Source organism: Phragmites australis, chromosome 12, assembly GCF_958298935.1.
Source record: "Phragmites australis chromosome 12, lpPhrAust1.1, whole genome shotgun sequence".
NCBI classification, from domain to species: Eukaryota; Viridiplantae; Streptophyta; class Magnoliopsida; order Poales; family Poaceae; genus Phragmites; species Phragmites australis.
Window position 1 is genome coordinate 7,618,362 of NC_084932.1, and position 19,639 is coordinate 7,638,000.

Below are 19,639 nucleotides of genomic sequence, written 5' to 3' on the forward strand. Positions count from 1 at the left end.
ATGATGGAGACTATCAACTTGTACTTCAGAAAAAGAGCTTGAAGTATCTTCTCACCACTTGATCATTATCATCAATTTGCGTCAAACATAACCTATTGATCTTATTGACAAGAATATTCAAATATGAATACATGTCATTTGCATTTTCATGGGATAGTTGTTTGATGTTATTAAGCTTAGTCACAAGCACATGATATTTCTTATTGCACACATCTTTTGTGCCTTCATTTATTTGAATGAGACCAGTTCAAATATCATGTGCACTGGTGAGAGAATAAACACGATTAAATGCATCAACATTTAAATACGATAAAATGATACTCTTCGCCAATGCATCTAATTGCCTCTCCTTGTTGGTGATGTGAGATCTCATCCATTCCTCGGTGACCCTCCAAACATCTAAGTCTCAGGCTTGCAAATAACAAGATATTAGAATTTTTCAACGTGAGAAATTTGTGCCATCAAAAAGTGGAGCACTATAGGAATCCATCCCTACCCCGGACATCACAACTCTCTATGCGGTGAAGCCTACGCCGATCACAATGAGATTAGGGCTCAAATGACACTTGAATTGGCTAAACCTTGTGAAAGAGTGTATGGCTCTAAAACCAATTGTAGAGCTGGTGATAGCTCTAACTCTGATACCACTTGTAAGGATATAATTTCAAAAACATGGTATCAATTGAAATGAAAATACACGGATCACAATTCCTATGGTTCTTGATGTATTATATCCATGAGACCTAGGGATGGCAGTTGGCTCTATCGGGTTGGGTCCCCGTGGGTTTCAGACCCGATGGGGCTGGGTTTGGGTGAAAAAACGGCTCCACGAGGTTATCGGGTTGGGCCCCCGATCCGAACTGGGTTTAGATCTAGGTCTAATTTTCCACCCGCCCATCCAAAACCCGAGCCATTTCACCCACTTGTCCATCATCCACTCGTTCCTCTCCCTCATCTCTCATTCTCCCACTCGGTCCTTCCATCTCTCACTCCCTCATCACTTCTCATTCCCCCAAGCCATGACCCCCACTCCCTGGTCATCCCTACCCTCTGGCCGCCAACGTCAGCGTGCCACCAATCGCTGGTGCCCACTCCTGCTCCCTCCCGTCTCATGCTCCCGCCCCTCCAGTCTCCACATCCCCGCCTTCCCCACCATCGCCCCCCTTCATAGACCCACACTGCTGCCTATCCCACCCTCCACCGATGCAAGCTTGACGAGCAGCATGCGAAATCCGTGAGCCCCGAGCATGGATCCGCCCCCTCCGAGCCATGAGGAGCTCAGGGGTAGGTCGCACGATGCTCCATCGACCAAATCCTGCCATATCCTGTCAGATTTCACACACTTAAGGGCTGGATCCGTCGGCATCAAGCTTGCGGGGTGGCGCGGGTCGGCGCACAGGATGGCTGCAGACCACTCAGTGCGATGGCTACAAAGTGCGTGGCTGTGGGCTGGTGGAACGGCGTGACGATGCATGGGCCCAGGGTGCGATGAGTGGCTACGGGTGCACGGGATGGGGCACGATGGAGCGTGGGCAGGTGTTGACGGCTTAGGGCAACAACAAGCGTAGAGGAGGGAGGAAGCTGAAGCATAGGGCATTGACAGTGAGTGGCGCACTGGAGGGCGGCGGCGGCCACGATGACATGTGCAGGTAAGATCATCTATATTCTTATGTGATAATGAAAACGAGCGGTGCTCCATGTTTGATGGAAGTTCTTGTTGATTGTGATCCCGAGCAAAGCTCGGTTTTGCTGCGAATTTGCGATTGATTTGCCGACATATGCATCGAGGCACTAGGATAGCTGAGGTGAGCATAAGTGAGTGTGGGCGTGCAGCACGCTGGGGATGGAGAGGTGGGCCGAGGTTTCTCGGGTCCCCGCTGGGGCCAGGGCGGGGCCGTTTTGCACCCGATATCTATTTCTTGGCTATGTCGGGTTTGCAAAATTGGGTTTCGGGTCGGGTGCGGGCAGGCCAAACCCAACAAGGGTAGACCCGTTGCTAACCTTAATGAGACCTACAAATATATATTCTTGACAAATATGTTAGTCCTAATAACTATATTGTTATTAATCACTAAAAACATATTATAACCTAATAGAACCATTTTCACTACAGGAGTAACTTTTCTTGGTCATTTTCCATATGCATCGATCCTATCGGTAAAATTGTTGAATCTGTGATCGAGGGTGCTGGGTCCAACAATAAGTGAGTAAGATAGCATTGGTAATATGATGGTTAATGGTATATTACACTGTGCACTTTTCTAGCTCAAGGCTAGTTCACTGATTTGTGATTACGCTGTGTGTGTGCGCTTTTTTGTCTAGACCCTATGGTTTGGAGACCAGCAAGTTGGGGAAGGGAGAAAGAAAAAGGAGGGAGGTGCTACCTTTCAATGATGTTCTATTCACTTGACCATTCTCATCCGCTGGATCCCATCACCATCCTACTAGGCTCATCTATTCTTCTTTCTCTAGCTTCTCGCTTCTTCTCCAGCGTGACATTAGGGCTCCCCATGAGCTCTTCTAAGTCTGACAACAAATGAGATCTCTAAAATCTCTTGCCTGAAGCACAACCCACTACATTATAATAGTTTATTAATGACAGGTAAATCCTCAGTAGAGACGGGTAAAATCACCGTCACTCCAAACACATCACTAATGTAAACATATTAGTGATGGGTCTGGACTCGTCACTAATGACATATATCAGTAACGGGTCAAGATCCAGACTCGTCACTAATGACTAATTCAGACCTGTCACTAATGACATATATTAGTGACAGGTCTAGATCCAAATCTGTCACTAATGAGTATACATCAGTGATGGGTCAGGTCTAGACCTGTCACTAATGTGTTTTTGTAAAACAAAAAAATATATAAAATAGGTTACAAACAAATATGAACGCTTATTAGTAATTACTAGCTCACAGGCAACAGAGCTGTCACACAATTGTTCCAATGCAATATAGGTTACATACCCACAAGAACTAATCCCTGATTACAGTGTTCTTCACTCAGAGGTTAATTTGTAGATTCACCACTTCATTCATGTGAGTGGTTAAAAAGAGGAGGCACCAAAACAGCCTACAGGTGTGCAGCAATTGGCTAGAGAAGCAAACTAAACCTTGAGAGGCACAATCTTCTTCTTGATATGCATCTCTTTCATCTCCTCTTGGCGAAGCTGATGATTTTCAAGTCGAGATCTACATGCCTAAAGCAGCAGGGGAATCAACGAGAAGAGCAGAGTGGCAGGCGACGTCTTCGCTAGTTCTGAATCACATTGCCGAGTTAAGGAATTCAAAAGTGTTTATGCTAGACAAATGAACATGTGAAATGCAATACAATTATTTCCAAAAGGGCTGAATAACATCCTTATTTCCCCCAAATGATCAAACTGATGAACCAAGAAACTAAATCCACATATTATTGACCCAGACACTAAAACGAAAAGCAATGAGATCAGGGTTCCTTCATATTACCAAGACTAAACAAAAATGAATATGATCAGGGTTCCTTTTATCTTTCACTTTTTTTTCTAACATATAAGTTAATTGTATACAGTATTGCATTGCATCTATATGGTTTAATAGATCAATGAAGGTAGCGGCAATAAATTAACGGTGCACTAATATGACCCATAGGCCTCAACTACAAATATCTCTCCTACTTAAAAACTAGTAACACATTCTCATCTTGATGAAATAAATCACAGGACAAACTGACATTTTCAGTTAAGGGGTGGATAATCTCAACTTGTTGTAAACTAAGAAACGATAAATATTTTCATGGAAAACAGAGGATAGTATTCTAGGATGAGTATAACATGAATTGAATATGTCATACAGCGAGGCCACTGAAAGCAAGGAAATGCTAATGACTTTTTTTTTACCATGAAACTAGAAACTGAAAAGAAAAGCAAACATTATTGGCCATTTAACTAACAAACTGTATACCATATGTTGTTTTCCTAGCAACAATCATCCAAACAAATATGTGTCTGCGAGCACATGTCCAAATTCTCCTAGAAAATACACAGAACATCACGATCAATAAGTACCTTCTAGTAGCTGTAAAAATTTCATTTCAATCACCACATGCTATAACAAGCTGGCAACTTCCAAACTGGAATCAATATGCAAAGAACAAAGATAATGTTAATTAGAGCTCTATTGCTTGGCACTGTTTGAATGAGGGAGATTGCTCTAGAAATTTATGAAATTTGGTTCACATTTGAACTAAACCCAAGGGATTTGTATCCAAATACTTCTAGGTTCTGCAATCATCTTGATTGTTTCTTGTTCTGAAACATGTAAAACTACAGACCCGATGTTTCATGGGGGAGGATGCATCATTTTCAAATTGCTAGCCCACTCACTTCAGTACAATACAAGTCAACCAGATCAATTGACAAAGAGACCCAGTGCAGCTGAATTTAATATTTTCTGATTACCAATCTATAGTCTGAAGAAAAAGGTCCAGGCTGTGGTACTTTTCTAGCTCAATTGATTCCCAGATCTCAGTGCACTACATTGCCAGCCTTTTGATCCAAATCAGTGAAAACAAAAGAAAAAAGGGGTTAGGGGTAGGGGTGATAGATTGGACGATTGGAGGTGTCAAATTGACACACATACTGTAAGATCCCAGTTACTGGGACCTCATGTGCCTCCAGTATCAGTCCCTGAATGCATAAGCCACAACCTTGCCATCTTGCATCAGTACACAGTCTAAACCTTGGCGTGAGGCATCACAATAAACCACGAAATCATTCTGGATATCTGGCAACTTCAACACTGGGGTTGTAGTCAGTCTCTTCTTGAGCTCTTGAAAACTCTTTTCACATGCTTCATCCTACTCAAACTTGGCATCTTTCTAGAGAAGCTTGGTCATTGGCTTAGCTATCTTCGAGAATCATTCAATAAACTTGCGGTAATAACCCGCCAATCCAAGGAAGATTCTGATTTCTGAGACATTAATTGGTCGAATCCAGCCCATTACTGCCTCAACTTTGGAAGGGTCCATCGATACTCCTTCTGCTATGAGGACATGTCCAAGGAACACCACTTCTGGAAGCTAAAACTCACACTTGCTAAATTTGGCATAAAGCTGGTGTGCTCTTAGCCTTTCCATAACCACTCTCAGATGTTGTTCGTGCTCTTCTGCACTCCTTGTATAGACCAGAATATCATCAATGAACACTACCACAAAATTATCCAATTCATCCATGAACACCTTATTCATCAGATTCATGAAGTATGTCGGGGTATTCGTCAGTCCAAATGACATGACTGTGAACTCATACAACCCATACCTTGTTACAAAGGCAGTTTTCTGGATGTCACTTTTTCTAATCTTTAACTGGTAGTATCCAAATCTCAAATCTATCTTAGAGAAGTACTTGGCTCATCTTAACTAATCAAATAGATCATCAATCCGGGATAGTGGGTACTTGTTCTTGATGGTCATCTCATTCAAGGAGCGGTAATCAACGGACATCCTTTAACTCCCATCTTTATTCTCTACAAATAGAACTGGAGATGCCCAAAGTGAAGAACTAGGTCTAATGAAACCACAGACTTGCAATTCTCTAATCTGCTCCTTTAACAACTCTAGTTTATTGACTACCATCCTATAAGATCTCTTGGCAATTTGGGCTGTTCTGGGTAAGAGATCAATAATGAACTCTATGTCACGGTCCGGTGGCATACTAAGTAATTCCTTTGAAAATACATCTGTGTATTCACATATCACTGGCACATCTTCTATTGACTTGACAGACAAGTTGCAAGCCCTTGGGTCATACTTGGGTCCTTTAGGCTCAAACTCTACCTTGATCCCTTTGTGATTAACCAGGGTAACTCTTCTACTAGCACAAGTTATATTACCTTTGTGTTTGGTTAACCAATCCATTCCCAGGATAACATCTATTCCATTTGAGTTTACAATTACTAGGTTTGCTAGGAATTCTACCCCACTTAAACAGAGTTTAACCCGGGGGCATCCTAGACGACATAGGATATTTCCCGCAGGGGATCGAACTAGCTTAGGGTTCTTAAGCATCACAGTTGACAACTTATGAAGTGCATCAAACTTTGAAGAAACAAATGAATGCGAAGCTCCAGAGTCAAACAAAACTGTTGTAAGGGTTGAGTTGACGGGGAACTCACCTAGTACGACATCCGGTGCCTCCTGGGCTTCCTAAGCGTTAATGTGGTTGACGCGGCCTCGTCCAAAGTTCCGTGCTTGTCCGGCTGATTGATTTCTTCCTCGTCCTGCTCCTCCTGCTGGGGCTGAACGAGCTGGGGCGTTGTTCTTATTAGTATTTGGGCAATCCTTCTTGTAGTGGCCTGGCTGATGGCAAATGATGCATGCTCTCTACGCAACTGCTGGAGTTTGGGCACTGCTCTGCTGAGACTGTCCCATGTTGGAACTGCAAGTAGTAGATGCTGCTGTGCGAGATGCGGATCCCAGAGTCTGGTACTGCATGGTTTGTTGCTGCCGATACTGAATTCTCTACTTTCGGTTGTAGCTAGTCGCTTGGGAATTACTGCTCTGTTGCTTCCGATCAGCAAACTTTATCTTCCTTTCTGCCTCTATGGGTGCACGGGCCTCTTCTAGTAGAAGGGTCTTGTTCATCATAGTATTAAAGTCGGGGTAGATCACATGCACTAGCTAAACATACAGGCTGCGCTGCAGTCCCTTCTTGAAGCGATCCTGCTTTTTCTTATCCATTGCTATCTCCTCTGGCGCATAGCAGGAAAGGCGGATGAACTTTTGAATGTACTAGTTCACTGTCATTGATTCTTGCTTTAGGTCACGAAACTCATCGGCCTTCATCTCCATGATCCTTGCCGGTACATGGTACTTCCGAAATTCTTTGCGGAACTCTTCCCAAGAGATGGCATCGACATCCACTGAGGCTTTGTAGTAGTTTTCCCACCATTTCGCTACTGATCCGGTTAGTTGATGGGTGGCAAGGTTCACCCTTTCCTGGCCATCACAATTAATGACCTTGAGCTTCGTGGTAATTGCCATGTGCCAGTCATCAGCTTCTAAGGGGTTGTCGGTACTGTCGAAGGTTGGGGGTCTAGTCCTCATAAACTCTGCCATCTTGTTCTGAGGTCCATAACCTCTATTATTGTTTCCTGCTTGAGCTATGGCCTCCAGTAGGCGGGTTTGAGTAGTCATCACGGCCACTAGATCATTCTCTGGTGGTGAGGGTAGTGGTGTTCTTTGTCTGCTATGGTGGCTTTGATGGACTTCTTGGCTAGGCTGAGAGTCGACGACCCTGCCACTTCCTTGTCGTTAATTATCTTAATTAATCATAAAAAGTTTTAATTTGAAGTGAATTTTGTAATTAATCAACATGCTTAACTCGGGATGTTACACATACCTGGATGTTCATGACCTTCTTGTTGGCCTAGAGCTAACTCCCTGCAAAGAATTGCAAGAAAAGAGGCTTGAATTGAATTAGATCAGGATTCCATCTAGGGAATCAAATCAGGATCCGACAAGAACCAGGCCTAGTGAAATCGTCCGTCAAGATGGAGTAAAGTAATCAAGGACGCTAACCTTAGGAGTTCTTCTCTAGGTTCCTCTCCCTGGTTGTCTTGGACTTCACTGCCCGCCGCTCCTTTCGAGGCCAAGCAAGGTCGCGCATCGATGCCGCTTCTCTTGTGGACGGGCTCCTCAGCTCGCTGTGCGCTCCTCCTACGGCCAGGTATGGTCACACCCCCGCTCGTTACTCCTTTTGTAGCGGATTGGCTGCCGAAATACGATCACGCCACATGTGCGGAAGAAGGGAGGCCTACGGCGTGCGCTGGGAAGCTAGCGAGGCGCGGGGAGGTGGCGACAGGAGACCAGTGGGGATGGGCAGAGAGCGGTAGGAGGTGCGGCGTCAACGGTGGGGACATAGCGATTAGGGTAAACCGTCACGCTGACCCACCTTTTATGTCGGATACCCGCCCTTTTCCCCATTTGGGCAGAAAGGACACCTGGCTATTGCGTTTGCTTTGGTCCTCCTGTATTCAACAGGTATTTTCAGAGCTCGTTATTGATGAGTGGTCTCTCTTTAACCCGTTATCAATGACTATATCATTAGTGACGGGTTGTGAAATGACCTGCCACTGTTATCATTAGTGATTTTCTCATCAATAATCTATCATTAGTGATGGTTTTGAGACTGATCTCAGCTTGGTATCACATTAGTGACATGTACTGAACAACCGTTACTAATGTGATATATTTTTTGTTAGTTTCTTACGCAGTGACCATCACCTCCAAACTCGCCGGCGATTTCAAATCCGTCGTCGACTATAAGCAATTGAAATTTCAGTCACTGAAAATTTAGGAGGTATAAAATAAAGAAGAAAAGACGTTTTGCTATCTAGCTAGTCTAAACGAGGGATAAGGATTAACTTACTGGTAGTGTCTGGTGCTTGTCTGGATCCAGAATTATTCGTTTCTATCTTTCTTAGGGATAAGATCAAATGAATGATGCCGATGAATCATGTCTTGCCGTGCCTTTGGGACCAATCAATAAAACACTTGTTCCTTGAGGTTTTCAGATGATGTTGGGATGATGAGGAAATCGTCTAATCGATCCGTGGTCAATTACACACATTTCTAGCTCAAGGCCGCTTCATACTTTCATACACCCATCAAAAACTAATCACAAAAAAATGGACTTGAAGATACTAGACCAACATCTGATATAAAAAGTGATGCACAAGATACTTAAATATCTTAACATCACTCTCGTTATCCTATCCATACTTTGTCATGGTCCAAGTTCTGGGTGCAGTGATACACTCATATATTACGGCACAGCGCAGCACAGGGAAAGTCTCTCTTTTGGCCGTGAACAATTCCACAGACACCCATGGTTTGCAGCAAAAGCCACACACACAGTTACAGGTCAGTGTCACCTTTTGTAGCATCGATTAATCCATTATCATCAAAGGGCAATATCAAGTTTTACAGCTCCGATCCTTCTGTGTCACCTTGTCCTGATCAGATACAGAAAATATCAGATATACTATAATGCAGTCCACTACAAGTTTTGCTTTGTGGTCTTGTCAGAATGCAAGCTTTCCCATGATGAGCAGCATGTAAATAGCACGCCTCCTAATGATTAGTCTTGAAAATAAGATTGATGTCTCAGTCGAGAAGAATAGAAGGTTATGAGGGCTTCCTTTGTCTAGAAGAGAGAGGCCGGCCTAGCGGAGAAGACGCCTGCATGAGCAGAACGATGAGGCGGCGAGGGCATATAAATAGAGCTCTTTTACGGTGGTCCATACTACCTAGAGGTAAGAGGTAGTATAAATCTAATCCGACGATCTATATAATTGGATATTTTGGTAATTGTGGCAATTTTGTTAAAATTAACTACCATGCTTTTGCTAATAGAAAAATTGACGCCGCAAACGTCGGATCGCTAACCCTAGCCGATGGGTAGCAAATGAACTCTCATGCCGAAGACATATTAAAATGTTAAAATAATAATAAAATATTACTCTATTTAGAGACATATAACTGCAGTTAATTAGTTTCATGCAACGTATTTTTCTTCCCAAAATAACCCTAATACTACTATACTACTCACATATACTACCTATACTACTAGTAGAAAATGAGTAGTATTCTGACTAATCTGGATCGTTGGACTCTAAAAATAGATGGCTCATATTAATTTTGGACCACCGTAAAATTTCTCTATAAATAAACGTGAGGCTTAGCAAAACAGCAGCTTCGTAAGATCCGAGAGGATTATACATGTGAGTTGGAGGTCAACGATGCCAGCTGCTCTTTGTTTTTCATGATACTAGTATGCATGAGTTGCACGCGGCGCCGGAGGCGATGGTGATATCTTCCGCTGTGAGAATCCAGCGTTTTCTTTTCTTACAAAAAAATGGAAATTTCGAAGCATGCATGCGTGTGGAACACGTGGACAAGCTGGCTGCTACACTCTTATATACAAGCTGGTTCCAGAACGGTAACAGTAGCCGAAATGTGGTGCAAGTGTGTAAAGAATGACACACAAACAATCTGCTTTCTCTCATGAGTACCAGCTTGATCCATAGTTTCTAGAAGCCCGTAGCCCTTTTTTCAAATCTAGATCAGTCTGTTGCGGATCCAGCTAGGCACCCTTTTTCTAGTGGAGCTTGGCGGTAACCAGAAGCCCTAGTTTATTCGATCAACTGATGGCCTCCGAAACAATCAGGTAGCTACGCATAATTGATTGATTGTGACGTTAATCGATTGCGTAATTGTTAACTAGGGCTCAGCCGCGGATTATTCTGTATCCAACCCTGCAAGCAACCAGCAAACTAAGGCCTGTTTAGTTAGGGATTTTTTTTTCTATTTCTCACAAGTTAGAAATCTAACCAAACAGGTTATTGAGTAGGTGGTTTTTGAGAAACTGAAAAACTAGTTTTTAAGAAAATAAATTAAAAGTTGAGAAGCTGATTGAAACGAGTTTTTCTGACTTTTAACGTGTTAGAAAGTAAAAAATTTATTAAAAAACTAATAGTAAAAAGATATCAACCATCAACCAAAAACCAACTTTTCAACCAAAAACTAAAAACCTCAATCCAACTAAACACAACTTAAACCCCTCTCTTCTCGCGATGCAACCAAACGGAGGCGCACGTACGGATCATTCCATGCGTGATCCATGGCAGCGTCAAGATCACCGTGCAGTGGCGCGGCGACAACCAGCCAAATCCGGTGGCCACCGCCCGGCTGGCCCGCACGTCGCGTACGTCGGTGCAATGAACGAACGGCGCGATCGACTCCACATTGTTCACGCCAGTCACGCGGTATGAATAGATATCTCGCCTTTATTTTCTCTCTATCTGTGTATAATACTTCGGCGGTGGATTCAAGGCTATCAACAATTTGAGAGCTCTTCATCTTCCTCATGCTCCTCTTTCTCTTCTTTTTTATTTTCTTCTTCCTCTTCTATACCCTTAAGCTCTCTCCATAACCCTGGGTGGATCCGCTTCTGAATACTCTGTAGTAGAATAATTACTCCAGATCAAGAAGTTTTTTCTCCAGTGGAGGAACATTTGTGTATACAGACAGGTACATGACGATGGCTCATCTGCTTGGAGTAGAAAAAGAAGCAGTATATCCATCACTCGTACCCTTGATGGTGCATGCATGCTGAGCAAAGAAGATACACTTACAGTGCTTCTGCTGGTGGGCCCTCAGGATTCAGGAATGAATGATTCTGAGAACGAAGGAAGCGCCGACAGCATGAAACGGCACGTAGATCATGGAACAACCCGAAGACTACAAAAGCTTCTAGAAGTACGCACGCGCGCACACGTGACCTGATCTGATCTGATCTGACCTGACCTGACCTGACGATGATCACGCCCTTGGCATGAAGCACGAAACCCTCCAAAGAAGCAATCGAAATTGGCTAGCTAGCGAGCTGAGGTGCATGCATCAGTGTCACCGGCAGGGGCGGATCCACATGGGGGCTGAGTGGTTCAAGTCCCTCACCTACTGGCTAGATCGCCATTGGGTTGAGAAGGAGGAGGAAGAAGAAGGAAGATAAAGAGAGAGGAGGTAGAAGGGGAGAAGAAAGAAGAGAAGAGGTCACTACATTGCACCTCGGCGTCCGCCACAGGTCACCGCGCTTGCTGGCCAAGTGAGACCAGAACACCGCCACTGTTGCTTCGGATCCACGGCCATGGAATGGAATCGAGTCCCATCCCCTCCCCTCCCTCCCGAACAGCTCGCTAGATGGATGATGGCGACCCTTGTCCCTCCACCTCACTCACCCTCAGATGAGTTGTCTGTCTGTCCCCAAATTCTCCAAACGCCGATCGCGAAATTAAACGGATAACGCTGCGAGACACTTTCAGGCTACTTCAATTCCTGCGCATCATCTGTCGAGGCCTCTTTGTCATGGACTTATTACACCTGGATCGATAAAAGTCCTCGACCAAAAAAAAAAAGAAAAATTAAAGAAGATCTGGAAAAACTGGTGCCGATGTTCTCTTTTGTCTGTAGCTGGCTAGCCAAGAGAGCAGCCAGCAAGTTCGGCAAAGGAAGATGTGCGTCTAGTCAAACCAGGGATAAGGATTTACTACTGCTGCTAGTGTGCTTTGCTATGCTGCCCAGTTAGTATCTTGGGGATAAGATCAAGTGATGCTGAGATCATCTGCAAACGTTTTCTGTCAGAGTTAGAATCTATTTACGGAGAGATTTTTGTTTTTTTAACGTTTCAATATTTTCTCTTTACGGTTTCGTTATGAAGGACGATTCAGTCTACACTGTTTTTATAAACCGAACGATTACCGATCAAACTTAAATTTAAAATTCAAAAAATTCAAAATTTGATAAAATTCAACTTGTTTCTATCGAATTCAACCAAATTACTGTACGATTACCACGGTAACCATGGTTACCACCGAGGACTGGTAACCGTTTGCAAAATAGTAACTAAAACCCTAACCAGTAGTTTCTTGTGCTTTTGTCTGCTGGATCCATGATCCATGGTGACAACATGTGCTTAATTATTCGTTTCTTTTTTTCTTAGGGATAAGATCAAATGAATGATGCTGACGAATCATGTATTGCCGTGCCTTGGGGACCAATTCATTAAGCACTTCTTCCTTGAGGTTTTTCAGATGATGTATGGGATGAGGAAATCGCCGAGCCCGTGGTCAATTACCACATTTCTACCTCAAGGCTGCTTTATAGTTCATACTTTCATACACCCATCAAAACTAATCTCGAAAAGTGGAATGGTAAGATAGGGCAACGTCTGATATCACAAGTAATGCACAATATACTTAGAATATCTTAACATCACTCTCGTTACCCTATCCAGAATTTGTCATGGTCTGTGTTCTGGGTGCAGTGATATCACGGCACAGGGAAACAGTCTTAAGTCTCTTTTGGCCGTTAACAATTGAACAGACACACAGTTACAGGTCAGTGTCACCTTTGTAGCATCAAAGGCCAAGATCAAGTTTTAGAGCTCCCTCTCTCTGTCGCCTTGCGCTGATCAGATACAAATATCAGATATATACTATATAGTTCAGTCCACTACAAGTTTGCTATTTTGTTTAGGATGCAACCTTTTCCACGAAGAACAAAACTACATAAAATTTCTACTATATAAAACACAGGTTGATTCATATGCCACGTTTCTCCTACTGCACTCCCATCTAATAAAACCTTCTAAATTTTAAATAATTTATCTATTTTTATTTTTCGCTTTATTTCTCTAGCATCTCCGTCTCTTACCATCAACAGATATGATCCGTTTTACTAATAAAAATAAAAATAAAGAAAAAAATTATGAGAAAAATTAACAAATAATCTCTTTTAGTTTTTCGGATCCTATATGAAATCAAACTACATTATTGTTCCTGACGTATTTGTTCGACCGTTCTATCGATGCATCCTTATCTTTATATCTAAATTTATAATTAATATTACTGTGTTCAATATTTATATTTTCGTTATAATGCACGGTATTTACATAATTATAAATAAACCTTAAAAAAACAGTAGATTCCCGGGCTTCATTACTACTCCCTCCGATTGTAAATATAGGTTGTTTTAGACTTATACACAAGGATTAAGAAAGTAGATCAAATGACCTTGTTATCTCTTATTTATTCTGTATTGAAAAAGATAACTCATTCATTTATAAGAGTGATAGTATTTATTAAATAAGTGTAAGAATGAAAAAAAAGAAAAAAATACATAGAAGTTTAAAAATAACTTATATTTAGAGAATAGTTAAAGAGGCTAAAACGATCTATATTTATAATCAGAGATTGTATATAGCAATTTAGCTTAGCTGTGAACATAGGTACAATATTGAGTGCCACGTAGCACGGTCAGGCTTCTATTTAACCCCTGTCCCCCCGGAATGCGAGAGTCCATCCCATCCTTCCCAGAAGATAAGCTCAGCTCACAGGAAGGATTCAAGAAACATGAGGAGCCCTAGGGGCGGTGCCGAGGAGCACATCGACCTCATCCCGGGCATCCCAGACGACGTCGCCGTCGACTGCCTGGCGCGAGTCCCGCACGCCTCCCATCGCGCGCTGCGCCGGGTCTGCCGCGGCTGGCTGAGCGCCGCCGCGGCGCCGGCCTTCGCGTCTGCGCGCGCCGCCGCGGGGGCCAACGAGGACCTGGTCTTCCTGCTGCAGTTCGGCAACCCGTCGGCCAATGACGGGCCGAAAGATGGAGACGCGCCGGCGAACACGCCGGCGTACGGCGTGGCGGTGTACAACGTGACCACGGGGGAGTGGCGCCGGGAGAGCGGCGCGCCACCGGTACCGGTGTTCGCGCAGTGCGCGGCGGTGGGGAGCCGGCTGGCGGTGCTCGGCGGGTGGGACCCGCAGACCTTCGAGCCCGTGGCGGACGTGCACGTGCTGGACGCCGCCACGGGGGAGTGGCGGCGCGCCGCGCCGATGGGGTCGGCGCGGTCCTTCTTCGCGTGCGCCGAGGCCGGGGGCAAGATCTACGTGGCGGGCGGCCACGACAAGCACAAGAACGCCCTCAAGACGGCGGAGGCGTACGACGCCGGCGCCGACGCGTGGGACCCGCTCCCGGACATGTCGGAGGAGCGCGATGAGTGCGACGGCATGGCCACCGTCGCGGGCGACCGGTTCCTGGCCGTGAGCGGGTACCGCACGGCGCGGCAGGGCGGGTTCGAGCGCGACGCCGAGTGGTTCGATCCGGCGGCCCGCGCGTGGCGCCGCCTCGAGCGCGTCCGCGCGCCCCCCTCGGCTGCGCACGTCGTAGTGCGCGGCCGCGTCTGGTGCATCGACGGCGCTGTGATGGAGTGGATGGGGACCCGCCGCGGGTGGCGCGAGGTTGGGCCCTACCCGCCGGGGCTCAAGGCCGGCACGGCGCGCGCCGTCTGCGTCGCCGGCGGCGAGAAAGTGGTGGTCACCGGTGCCCTCGATGGCGAGGGCGGCGGCGGGCGCCACGCGCTGTGGGTGTTCGATGTCAAGACCAAGAACTGGACCGTGGTGAAGCCCCCGCCGGAGTTCGCCGGCTTCGTGTTCTCCGTCGCCTCCGTCCGCATCTGATCTGAACCTCTCCCGTTCCCATCCCCGACCAAGGCTACTTACTACTAGTACGTATGTACGCACACCGTTTCCGCCATTTCTGGATCTGAGATCTGAGGCCTGAGATCTCCTCGCCTGAGATCTACGCATCATGGATCTATGCATCTACTACTAGAATGCCCTGCCATCAAAGGAGTCGAGGAAATCTGCGAGATCTGAGATCCATGGAGCCATGGGTGTAAAAAAAAGTTTCCTCCTTCGTTGCTTTTGGGAGTGTTGAGATGAGATGATTGTGGTGTTTTTGTCCCGAGCTGAAGGACACTGTTCTTCTTCTATGCATCTACTACTAGAATGCCCTGCCATCAAAGGAGTCGAGGAAATCTGCGAGATCTGAGATCCATGGAGCCATGGGTGTAAAAAAAGTTTCTTCCTTCGTTGCTTTTGGGAGTGTTGAGATGAGATGATTGTGGTGTTTTTGTCCCGAGGTGAAGGACACTGTTCTTCTTGTGCTGCATTGGATGCTTCTAGCTACGTAATAATAATCATTGTACATACTATTGTTGGATCCAAAACTGGCATCTTCTGATACACATCCACTCCACTCTGATCCAAATCTGCCGCGCATTAGATCTCATGTAGCTTTTTCGGACGCTAAGAACCATTAAAGCATATACTCTGAACAACTGCCGCCGTTGGACAAGATGGAATTTTGCCAAGCATCTTGCACACAGTACCTCTCCCCCATTTCCTTTCGTTGTTTTATTTTCTTTAAAGAAAACAATGGGTGATCCTGCTTGCAATCCCGCTGGCGTCCATCTCAAAACAGAGGGCTGACAATCCCGGAGATTTTTTTAAGTTGCAAGGTGAGAGAAGCTCGAGCCATCGCACGCCTCCATCAATCACTACCTGTTGGGGTGAAGGAAAGGCCAAGAAGCGAAGCATCCGCACTCGCAAAAGATAAGGTCGCCAGCGGTTTCGGCGTCCATTCAGCTTTGGCCGAACTCGTCGTCGTCCATCTTCTTCCGCTCCACCGCCCGTCCGTCCGTCCGTCCGTCCACAGAATAGCAGTAGTGGCTGTACCTGCTGACGGTCGGGAGGGGGAGCCAGCCGTGCTTGAGCCAGAAGAAATCTCAGGGGAACAGACACCAAGACATGATTGCTGATGGTTTGTTGAACCACTGCTGCTGATCTCGCTGTCCACATAATATGCTAGTACTAGTATGTTACTGGCATTCTTGTAAGATGAAACTTAAGCCATGAATTGCTGTTGTACAAAGCCTGGTTCATGGTGTTCTTGGTCTGACTTCTGTTCTCCTTTCTTCTGTACGGATTACGGCCTACCGAAATTTCCAGACTCTCTGGTTCAGAAGAGTGTTGACATCTCGGTCCAAAATTTACTCTTATCCTGTGAAGTCTTCCATCCATTCAAGATCCGACATGTCCCTTCCAGTTCTTGGGTCATAGCAAAACGGAAAGGCAAGGAGGAAGATAAGGACGGCAGGCATCCACTCATCCATCCATGGCGTCCGCGTTTCGCCAAGCGATGATGCCGACGAGCTGAGACAGCTTTTTTTCCCGCCGTTGTTCTGGAGGCTGTTTTCTTCATTGAAAGCTCCGGCGAGCGAACTCCTCCTACATTCCACTCGTCGGTTAGCATTCATTCGTTCATTAATGTTTGGACAATTGGATTGGTTCATGCGTTCGGAGAGGCTCAACAACTTGCCCGTGTATCATCAGCTCCGGGGCCTGGGGACGATTTCCCACCTCCCCGAGTAGGGCTTTGTTTGGCCATCGGGAGTGAAATTCCGGTTTTCGACAGACGACAATATCCTGCCTTTACTACTAGAAGAGGTGAAATTTTGTCCGTTAACCGATTTCACCGTGCAATCGTGTAAAATCTAGTTATTAGATCATCTTCAACGATTTTTTTTCAATGCTTAGAATCTATTCACAACGAGATTTTTGTTCTTTTCAACGTTCCAACGGTTTTCCTTCACGGTTCCATTCGGGATGAGATTCTCAAGATCATTCCTTTCAGAATATGATTCTTCTTTTTTCCATTTACGATTCCTCTCAAAAGAAAGCTGTTGAAGATAAGAGAAAATAAAGAAAATAAGAATAGGGAAGGAAACAAAATGAAGAGAATATGATTGAAGATGGTGTTAGCCACCGGATCCACATCCATCATTCCGATATCAGATGACCTTCCCACTGTATACTCTTTACAGATAGCTCCTGTGTAGATGCAATACGTCGCGACTTCATCCTTCTCCTTCACGCCCGTAGCCGCACTCCGACCAGCCGTGGAGTCCCCGACGATCCGTTCTGATCGGCGATTTTCTTCCCATTCTGGTCAGCCGATGGGGAAGTACCTCATGTCTGCATTTGGATGAGTAAAAGGGGAAAAATCCATATCAACTCAACTCTGTTAAATACTCAAAAGAAATAAATAATATAAAAGGCTCGATCCCATGACGACCGTGTAGCTTCCCTCATATTGATTAAGATAATTAGGGATGGAAAAAAACAAGCCAAAAAAGAAAAGGGCAAACTGATGCAAATTTGTGCACGAGATAGAGGAAGCATGGAGGTGGTCAGCTAGGCGGCCTTAGTGGCGGACACGTGGCAATTGGTGGTGGCAGAAGTCGCTAGTCAGAGGGCTACGGCAATATCCACGTTGAATGCTATCAAGGTATTATCTATTGGAAGGACGATAATGGTCACACGACACCATAAAACCCATTGAAAAGCTGTCTCCTTCCAATGGGCAACAACTTTTCAGTATAAATGACCGTGTTGGCCTCCCCACGCTCCATGGTGCTCATTTGAAACTGAGGACACCGACGCAAGAGAGAGAGAGGAGTGGAGGCGAGGGAGAGGAGAGCGGCAAAGCCCTGTTGGAATCCATTCATGCTAGACGTAAATATCGTAACTTTAGTATTTTTTTTTCAAATCAATGAAGTTAGCTATCAGATCTAGTTTCGGACATAGTTTAGGTATTAGATATAGGATTTAGTGATATTAGAGCAATGTTAGTAGATCTAATTTAGGGATAGTTATATTGTTATTAGATCTAGGTTTTTAGAGCAATATAGAGTAACTGTTAGATCTAGGTTTTTTAGATAATTATACTGTTATTAGATCTAGGTTTCTAGAGCAACATAGAGTAACATTAGATATTTGTTTTATTATATTCTGTTGTTATAGATCTAGCACATATAATTATTTTAAGTCAAAATAATTATATAGTTTTTTTTTCAATCGTGGACAAGTATGTCAGATTAGTCATATTTCAATATTTTGTATGAAGAAGGGATGATTGTTTATGTTCTGTCCAGGGTAGATCTGTCGGGGTTTTACATAATGGACAAGGGTATATAGACCAATGAAAAAAAGATTTTTATGGCATTGTACGACTGATTAATGTGGAGTTTCAGACTAGATCCCGAACAACATGAGCTGACCATTAGTGTTGAAGTAAACCATGAAAGTGAAGGTGTTTACTGGGATCTATTCTAAATAACTAGTACCTCAGGTTAGAGAGGGTACCTAGAGCATGCAACTAAGAGAGGTTGACTACCTATATTGCTTGTTCAATGAAGGTACAATGAGTAAGTTAGGGAGTTGTAGGCTAGAGTTACTATGGAGGAGGATGTCAAAATGGTGGTACACGAGGTGCAAGACTGGAATGTTGGGTAGTTCTCGACCGATCTGATGGAACCAACAGGTGAGGCTGACGAGAGGGAACTCATCCCTGGTTTAATTGAACAGATGGAGCGGGTGGATCAGGAATACGAGGAAGCTCCTGAAGATGGCATCTCAGACGATGAGGATGGTGTTTATGTCCTTGTGGACTGGAACAATTCTGATTTTGCAAACCTAGTAGTGAATGAAGGTTAACATGTGCTGTGGGAGTATAGTCAGAACGAGGTGTGTATTGGGGCTAAATACCATGGCATCCCTCCTGTCTAGGATAATGTGGTTCAATGTGCAATATCTCTTTAGAGGTAGTACACTGTTGTAAGTCTATCAGGAAGGAGTATGACTAGAAGTGCGTGAATGAGGATTGGCAGGTGCACTACTTCAAGGGAAAGTGGGTTGGATATTGAGAGTGCTCGATAGTGGTGGACCACACTTGTCAGTTGGACGAACTGGAGAAGCACCATAGGAACCTATAATCAAGTTTTGTTGCTAATGTCATGTACGTTCAGATTGTGAATAACCTAAACTTTGAACCTAGATCCATAATTAGGGCAGTTAGGAGGAGTATCGGTACACCATTAGCTACGGTTTGGGGAGCAAAGAAAAGGCAATTAAGATGAAGTTCAGGACATATGAAGCATCATATGTGAGAAACCAAGTGAAGAAGTGCCTTAGTTTGCATGTGATGAGGCATTCATAACAGTTGAAGAGTTTTGTTACTCGGTGTTCATCTTTTCTTGTTTCTTTGCTAGTTGTGATTTTTCGAGTGCTAAGACACATGAATTGATCTTAAATAGAACCTATGGTTCAAATACCATCTATAGAGTCGTGTTGTCTCGATTTTCTTTTGTTAAAACTTCCCTCAATTTTTTGCTTCCGCTTGAGTTTTGAGGTAC

General features: G+C 44.6%; 1 protein-coding gene and 1 long non-coding RNA gene across 2 annotated transcripts; one reads left to right on the plus strand and one right to left on the minus strand.

The window, feature by feature from the left end:
- Nucleotides 1–10,489: 10,489 nt before the first annotated feature.
- Nucleotides 10,490–11,880, minus strand: LOC133886132 (uncharacterized). Its single transcript, XR_009903349.1, has 2 exons — nucleotides 11,184–11,880; nucleotides 10,490–11,098 (listed from the first exon to the last, which is right to left on the minus strand). It is a non-coding gene; the product is annotated as an uncharacterized LOC133886132 (long non-coding RNA).
- Nucleotides 11,881–13,893: 2,013 nt separating this feature from the next.
- Nucleotides 13,894–15,598, plus strand: LOC133886672 (F-box/kelch-repeat protein At2g44130-like). The gene has a single exon (XM_062326448.1). It carries the CDS (start codon nucleotides 13,959–13,961, stop codon nucleotides 15,060–15,062), a length of 1,104 nt encoding a protein of 367 aa, XP_062182432.1. The 5' UTR covers nucleotides 13,894–13,958; the 3' UTR covers nucleotides 15,063–15,598.
- Nucleotides 15,599–19,639: the final 4,041 nt, after the last annotated feature.

Excerpts from the sequence above, each read along its gene's own strand:
- LOC133886672 (XM_062326448.1), top strand. The coding sequence starts at position 13,959 with ATGAGGAGCCCTAGGGGCGGTGCCGAGGAGCACATCGACCTCATCCCG.